General features: G+C 47.8%; 1 protein-coding gene across 1 annotated transcript; it reads right to left on the bottom strand.

Moving 5' to 3' along the window:
* Positions 1-4,037: 4,037 nt before the first annotated feature.
* On the bottom strand, positions 4,038-6,670 carry NOL3 (nucleolar protein 3 (apoptosis repressor with CARD domain)). The gene is made up of 4 exons (XM_010194199.1): positions 6,148-6,670; positions 5,843-6,085; positions 4,847-4,912; positions 4,038-4,366 (listed from the first exon to the last, which is right to left on the bottom strand). The coding sequence occupies exons 1-4, from the start codon at positions 6,668-6,670 to the stop codon at positions 4,038-4,040; spliced, it is 1,161 nt and encodes a 386-aa protein (XP_010192501.1).
* Positions 6,671-8,675: the final 2,005 nt, after the last annotated feature.

Raw genomic sequence — 8,675 nt, 5'->3', positions numbered from 1 at the left:
TGTGTCTGTGCTGTAAATGCAGCTGCCAAAAAGAAGCATGGGAGAAAGCAAACGATCCCATAACCATGATATGAGCTCAGAAATCACAGAGTGCTCTTGTGAAGTTGGATTATTTTTTTCTTATCCGTATATAAAACCAGAGTATTCAATGTGTGGTGTTTTAGAGCAACACAAGTACTTGTACAGGTTGGCACATCCCTAACCAAAGGGATCATTTCCCTAATGGTCAAAATCACATGACAAGTGCCATTTATTAACATTTTAAGTATGTCAAACAAGAAATTGTCAGCTCTCAGTTCCTCACCCTGCTCCTCATTGCTCCCCTGAGACCCGCGCTGCCCTGGTCCTGTGCAGCCCATGGGCCCACAGCTGTCCCCGGTTACTGGTGCAGCCATGGAGGCTGCAGTGGGGCAGGCTCAGGCATCCACTGCCACTGCAGCCTCATGCTGATGCTCCATCACTGCTGGCATGCTCGGGGTGTCTTTAAAGGGTGCAGCTGTGCCCTGGGCTTGGCCCACACCGCAGAGCAGCCCCCAAGGATGCACTGCAGGGCTGGACTGGAGGGGACCCATGTGACCTTGTTGCAAAGGGCCCTGCAACAGGTTGCAAGGGCAATATTTGTCGCTCAACAACAAGAAAAAGGGGGAGATGTGGGAACATTTCTTGAGCAGAATGGACATGACTATATGATGTTGAAATAGTAATTTAGAATAACTACCTTAAGAATTGTGTGAGTTAGGGTGACCACCTTAAGATGACATCAGGGATGAAGAATGAGGAAGTACGGCGATGTGGCAAGCAAACAACCTGGAAGTAAACCAACCAGAAGTGGAAGTAAACCAACCGGAAGCAGGATATGGTGACGTGTGTGTAAGATAGTAACCAATCATGTATTAGCTTAGAAAATATGGACACATATGTAACCAATAGAAATGCTTATGTAGGGTGACTAAGGGATTTTTAGACTATAAAAGCAGAGCTTCTGATAGAATAAAGGTCTTCACTTTATAACTCTTATGGAGTTGTCTGGAGTCCGTTATGTGTCTCTCTCCCTCAAGTGGTGACCCCGACGTGATAACTCTAAGTGGCAAAACTGAGCGGGTGGAACAACCAAGGCGGGAATAAGCCGACTGGGAACTGTGCGTCTGGAACCAACACAGGGGATCAGCAAGTGATCCGGAGGAGAAGCTGCAGCGTTGTGAGAGTATTTGAGGTGCTCCCCAGATCGCACCAGCGATTCCAACAAACAAATCAAACCTCTTACCCCTCACATTTTCATCCTGTGCTCTGTTAAGCAGCCAAATACCAAAGGAGCCAGCATGGTTCACAACCAGCCCCAGCACAGCCCCAGATTTCATCCTGACCCTTCCAGAAAAACTCTGTGAGGGCAAAATCTGCCCTTCTCCCTCCACCTGTGCTCATCTACAGCACAAGCCACAGCTCAGGGTGTGAGCGTGTGCTTGTGAATGGCTCTGGCACAGCCACAGACATTCACTTTGCACAGGTACCTGCACGAAGTGGCTGCAGCAGCACAAACATTCAGCCCTATCCTGTCACAGAGAGCACAGACATACACTGACAACCAGGCCCTGCTGAATTGGCCAGTATTAGTGTTACAATTAATTAATCTGCAATAATTCAAGGAACTACACAGACTGGTACGGGGTTTTTATAGATCCAAGTACCTGTGCAGGTCTGCACACGTACACAGAAAAGGCAAACCTCTGGAGAAGGGTTTTAGCATGAACTGAAATTCTGAACACTTCACATACCAGGTGAGCTCGACTGTAGAGCATGTAAACACCAATTATCTATTATTTACTGTGGTTTTTTATACTGTACAACATTGGAAATGTCTTGGTCCAGTAAACAAGCCACTTCTGATTTTATGGCCATTCCCTGGTTAAGAGACCAATGCTGAATGGTCGAAAGTCAAATATGTGCTTTTACACAAACATTGCACATCTTGCACAGAATAAACATTTCAGCCACAACGGCTCCGCCGCCCGCCCCCCCCACCGCTCCCAGAAAGTTTTCCCCAGGCTAATACGGCAACTTTTCCCCGTCCCTACCGGCAACGCTCGGCAATCTCACGGCCTCCCCCCCCACAAACACAAACACAACCGCCTTTAGTACAGGAGGGAACAAACACGAATTACTTGATCACATCTAAAATTCCTGTCCCATGTATGCTAATATTATGAGACTCACAATAATGACCCACTCAAAATCCTGCCCATTTTGGTCTCATTCCTGATCTGCAAACACCATCATGGGCATCCCGCAGCCAGGAGCGGCTCTCTGGGGCTAAAATCACCAAATTTAACTCAATCCCACATTGGGTTTGAACCCTCTGACTGTTTTAGAGCTCTGTTGCTTTAAAGGAGCTGGACACAGGAACAGCTCAAATCAAATCTCACCTGTGTCTGTTCCCCCTCGAGGGGACACTCACGAGGCCACCAACCCCGACCCTGCTGTACCAAACCCTGGTCACCCCAAACGTCCCATCAGAGTCACGGCATGAACGCGCGCATGTCCCTGTGCACAGCCCCGGCTCCAGAAGAGTCTGGAGCTCAGGAAGATGAATGACACGCAGACACACACCGCCAACACGCAGAAACACACCGCCGACACACAGAATTACCCAACGACGCACAGACATGGATGCAGTCAGACGAGCGCTTCCTGCCCCATGGAAGCACAGGCAGCACATCCACCCTCAGTCCCCTCCAGCCATCTAGCAAGCAGTGCCAGGGTGGAGGGGAGGCTCAGCCAGTCCAGTACTCCTGTGTTTTGGGAAAAACAAGCCTGACAGCTTGAAACCAACCATCCCCACCTTTATTGCCTCCATCCTTCCCAAGAAATGCAGTTCACACTGGCTGATCTCAGTCCTCTGCTGCTCGGGTAAAACATGACAGATGGTTGTGGTTCCGGTGGAGTAAAATAAAGAAGTGAACTTCCCAACTGGCAGAAATCCACAGTGATTTGTGGAAATGTTGCAGGACACAGCTGCAGAAAAAGCTTAGAGGAGAGTTTCATCCCACTCTGGGGCCACATGAAGGGCACAACACCCTATAAAACATTGAGAAAATGTTAGTTTTACAGAAAATACGCTAAACTTCGAGATACAGAGATGCTTCTGTAGCAGATTTCCTACAGGCAGATGCCAGAGTGACCAGAGAAGCTGACACTGCCATGACCTGGAGCCTGTGGTGCTGCTGAGGCTCAGCCGCTGCCACCACAGTGGGCAGAGGAGCAGCAGAGAGGGTGGTGGTTGTGAGGGGACAGCTGAGGGCCTGCAAGCATTGGCACCAGGACCAAAGACATCGTAACAAGATTTCGGGAACAGGGAAGAACACAGAAGCTGTGACTTAAAAAGATTTATCATCCCATGCCCCAGCTGCCACCACCAGATACTTCAGGGAAGTGTAAGAAATGGGACAAGGTGGTAGACCCTCTGCTCCTGGCAGGGACCAGGCTGGGGGTGCAGGGGCAGTGCATAACTGAGCACCACGATGCCCCAAAAAGGGCTAGTCAAAATAAGGACTGGGAGGGCTTCTCACCACTTAAAAAGGTCACAGACAAAGGACAGACTCATCATAAAGAATAAAAAAACAAAACAATTTTAATATGTTACCAACATCAGACACCTGCTGCCCCTTGCTCTGCTGTGTTCTCACAGGGGCCTGACTCCTCCCCTTCATCCTTCTCTCCCATCTGCTCTGTCCCCTCCTGTGGCATGTCCTTGCCCTCCACTGTCCCTGTCCTGAGAGCTGGCCCACACACAGCACCCACCACAATGCCCATCCCTGCAAACTCTCCCTCCTCCATGGCCTCCCCTGCCTCGGACACCTCTGTTGCTGGCTCCCCTGTAGCTCCCTCAGCCTCCACAGCCTCCTCTCTGGCAGGGGCCTGCCCGGTCACCTCAGACACCATGCCATCTGGTCCTCTGCCCAACAGCATCCCTGCCCCTGCTGGCTCCTCTCCCCATGCTGCCTCGCTGTCCATCCCCTCCATCACAATCTTCTTCTCCTCGGCTACCCCTCTGTGCCCGGCTCCATTCCCTTCTCTGTCCCCTTTCCTTCCCCATCTCCTCCTGCCATGGCTCTCTCCTCAAGTGCAGATTCCTCCACCACAAGCTGTCCCTCTGCCCACACCACAGCCATGGTGTCCTCCTCGACCAGCATATCTCCTGCCTGTGCCATTTCTGCCTCGGCCTCATCAGTGTGGGCATCTCCTCTCTCAGCAACAAAATCTTCCTTCTCCAGTGCTGGTGTCTCCTCTTCCATCAGCCCTTCTCCTGCCGCTTGTTCTGCCACCTTCTGCACGTCAACTGTTCCTTCTGCCAGGAAAGCTCCATCTGGTGCTATTAAGAAATAAGCAAAACATTAGTTTTATTGACAGCTGGGTTAGTCTTAAGGCTGGTTGTTGTTATTAAAGACACCATCTCTCCCTTGCAATGACGGGACATCAGCGTGGCGACAAGCAGAAGACTTGCTGCGCTGCTTCTCATCACACACCTGTGCTCTGTGCTTCTCTGGCATCTGGCTCAACAAATTCAAGCAGAGATGTCAGAGCGTGCCCAGCCTTCAAGTCTGACAGCTCTGCCTGCCCTGCCCCTCCCTCACCGCCTGCTGCGGAGCTCGGTGTGCATGAAATAGCTGGGATCTTGACAGCAACATCCAGATATTCAGACAGAGGTGGTAAATTGCTCACGTAAAATACACACACCCAAGAAGAAGAATACTCAGCGTTCATGTGAGCGGGTAATTGCTTCCCATGGGTTCTGTAATTACACCAGGGGAGCAACCCAGGGGGGATTCCTCCCCCCAGACACTGCCCTCACCAAAGTCCATGCTCGCATAGCTGTCCCTGGGCAGGTCCCTGCTACCCAACTGGGGGTTGTACAAACCTGGAAGGTTCCCATTCTTTAGAGAACAAGAAAATTAAACCCAGGAATGAAAAACCCTGCATTTTGCAATACAAGAAATCATGCCTTCATCCAAGATGCATCTTGCACCAGATCTGTTGCTTATGTTTACTACTAGCTCTCTGTCCCTTTAAAATAATTCTTCTTTTGTACATACATACATACGTACGTACATACATACGTGTGTGTATATATATATCTATATAGATAGATATATATATACATACACCAATCAGTTATCAATCACTATCACAGTGCTCACAATGAAAATTTCTCCTGAATCCAGGAGAGCTCAGGCCCACTATCAAGAGTAGTAAATGAAATAATTTAAAACATCTCTAATGGAAGTTTAGGTACAAAAAGAAACATTCTTGGAGGGAACCCAGACCAAGCTCAATTTTCCTCACTGTTATTTCCATAGCAGCTACTAAGAAAGGGATGAGGTTGGGAGACAAAGGGGGTCCTTCATGGAGACCCAAGCCATGATCAGCCTCAGCCCTCCTCTGCCACCCTCTCCCCATGCAAGCAGACCCTCCCTCCCTGTCCTGATAGCACATTGCCCAGGGAGCAAAGAGAAACCTTCGCTACGCGAAGCAAAGAGAAACTCAGCAAATTCGGCTTTCCACAGCTATTTCCTTGACTGGCAGTCAGTTTTCTCATGGCCTGGGATCACTATAACTGCCAAAAAAGCAGTAAGTAGACAGGACCGCAGAAGCCAGCTAGTGACCACCTAATTTTATACCAAGTTAGGAAAGAGAACAGCACAAGGAGCATTGGATAGCCTGGAAGGGAAAATGAAGGCGCAAACATTTCCATAAAGATGGGTAAGATTTAATCCATGTCCCTGACCAATGGCCACCTCACCTTCACTGGCATTAGGCTCTGAACTGGCTGCACTTTCTTCTCCCTCACCTGCATGGGAATTGCTGGGTTCAGGTTCACCTTCCGCTTCAAGTTCATGTTCAGGTTCACATCCCAGTTCCGGTTCTGGTTCTGGTTCAGGTTCACATCCACGTTCATGTTCAGGTTCAAGTTCACGTTCCGGTTCAGATTGCGGTTCCGATTCAGGCTCACGTTCTGGTTTCGGTTCCGGTTCCGCTTCACGTCCCGGTTCCAGTTCTGCTTCATGTCCCAGTTCTGGTGCTGGTTCTGGTTCTGGTTCCGGTTCAGGTTCACATTCACGTTCACGTTCAGGTTCACGTTCCGGTTCAGATTGCCCTTCCAGTTCAGGTTCATGTTCCGGTTCTCATTCTGGTTCCGGTTAAGGCTCACGTTCCGGTTCCGGTTCTCGTTCCAGTTCTGGTTCACGTTCTGGTTCTGGTTCCGGTTCAGGTTCATGTTCCGGTTCCAGTTCTGGTTCATGTTCCAGTTCAGGTTCACGTCCTGGTTGCAGTTCACATCCTGGTTCCGGTTCACATCCTGGTTCCGGTTCTGGTTCTGGTTCCGGTTCTGGTTCACATCTACGTTCACGTTCAGGTTCACGTTCACATTCTGGTTCAGACTGTGGTTCCAGTTCAGGTTCAGGATCTGGTTCTGGTTCTGGCTCACGTTCCGGTTCCAGTTCTCATTCCAGTGTACGTTCACATTCCGGTTCTGGTTCAGGTTCACGTTCCGGTTCTGGTTCCGGTTCACGTTCCGGTTCTGGTTCCGGTTCATGTTCCGGTTCTGGTTCTGGTTCTGGTTCTGGTTCTGGTTCCGGTTCAAGTTCACATTCACCTCCACGTTCACGTTCAGGTTCATGTTCACGTTCTGGTTCAGACTGCGGTTCCAGTTCACGTTCACACTCTGGTTCAGGTTCAGCACTCACTTGGTGATTATTTCCCATCACCTTCCTTATTTCCTCCCGCACTGGTTTGCAATCTTCAAAAACTACCACAAAGTCACAAAAGAGGAAACAAGGAAGAGAAACCATTAAAGAGCAAAAGAGGAGTCATCCAGCTGTCTCAGCTTCATTTAAAATTTGAAATGTGAGGGCAGACACAACTGGAGCCATGTAAATCTTCACCAGCAATAATATTTTAAAGTAGATTAAAACCAAATGGAGATGACCATTAAAAACCCAGGAGAAAATTCACACAGGAGCATCCACTGAAACCTTCCACAGCATATTCACAAACAGTGAGACTGTTTTTGTCAGGCAGTCAAAGGGGGCTCAATATACACACAACAACCTTTTACAGACATAAAACTCTTATTTTTCCACGACTACTTTTACAAAAACAAACCAAAAATTTGTGTTAATCTCTGAGCTACAGTTCCAATGATTCCTCAATTCCCCAACCTAACACAAGTGACTGAAGACCTATGCATAACATTTGACAGAAGGGACTTGTCTGTCTATCCAAACAGTGCCCGGGGAAGATGGCAAACACTGCTCCCCACAATCTGCTCTCAGGACCAGTGACATCCCCTGTCACAAAGGGCACGGCAAGGACCAGAGAGCGGGACCCACCCCAGGTGTCTACACACTGACAGACCCTGTCACTGGTAGTCACTTGCCCAGGCCTAGCAATGGCCCCAGAGTACAAATACTTACTTAAATCCCGCTGAATTAATATTGTTAGAAAAAGTATGTGTATCTTTATAAAGATGTGTATTTACGGTATGTTAAAAAAAAAGGTTTCACTTGTAAGTTTAGATTAACACCCGAGTGGCAGTCCCAAATAAAATTTTCAATGATTGTTATCCAAATTAACTACAGCAACACAAAAATAATAAGCCTTTTTCCTAGAAATTTAAAGAAAATTCTCTCTGATTGCTATCCACTTACCATAAACCGTCAAGTTTCCATTAATGAGGTGCCAGGATGTTTTCATCCACTCAGCAGTGGTAGCACCAGGGACGCAGCTGTTGCAGATCAGGCCCCACTTCTGGTCTATGGCGCGTGCCCCTGTTGAGGGGGTCATAATCACAACGAGAAAACTTATCTACACAGTAGCAGATAAGCAGGCACTTCTTTATTGCAGCCCTTGGGAGGCACAGAGGATACCTCCTCTAATTGTGCTTCAAAGTCCATAAATTTTTCACAGCCCATTTATACATCTTTAACAAAGCGAAATTATACAAGCATGCATAAAAACATCTGCCTTTTAATTTGCCCTTTACCTTGATTGGTTCCTCACTACCATGAGGTAGACGTTGAATTATTTCAAAAGCTTACCCCTATATAAATTCATAACTTCAACATGGAGAGAAAAGTAAAGTTATGGCCTACTCCTATGACTGTCTGACAACAGCTATTATCGCTTATGCTACTCTTTAATTCTTATCACAACTATTCTTCTATTGAACATGGTACTTACCTCCTCTAAGTACTTATACAAACACTTATTCTAACTACTTAATGATCAACCTGCTTTAATTACCTTGATTGGTCAAAGTGTTCTTTTAACTCTACAGCTTAAACAAATACCTACCCATTTTAATCAAGCAAAATTTTCTCATCATTGCAACATTACCTACCTCCATATCCAGCTCCTTCACATTTCTTCATGCTCAGAAGAGATCTGCAGGAAAAGCACTGTCTTGGTATTTGCAGTATGACTTTCACATCCCTTCATTCTCCACCAGTAAGAAACTTGATGAAGGTTAAGCCAGCTTGGGTGATATTTGTGAGATACCACGCTGCTACCTTGTAGGTGGGATAAGAAAAATGCCATTAGGGAATCCAGTCAGGTTTAACCTGGCAGCAGCTAAAACACCACGCAGTTCGCTCGCTCGCCCTCCCCGGTGGGATGGGGAGAGA

This window comes from Mesitornis unicolor, unplaced genomic scaffold (genome assembly GCF_000695765.1).
Source record: "Mesitornis unicolor isolate BGI_N332 unplaced genomic scaffold, ASM69576v1 scaffold1261, whole genome shotgun sequence".
Taxonomy (NCBI): domain Eukaryota; kingdom Metazoa; phylum Chordata; class Aves; order Mesitornithiformes; family Mesitornithidae; genus Mesitornis; species Mesitornis unicolor.
Note: the sequence above shows the minus strand (reverse complement) of the source record. Positions and strands in the feature narration are given on the sequence as shown.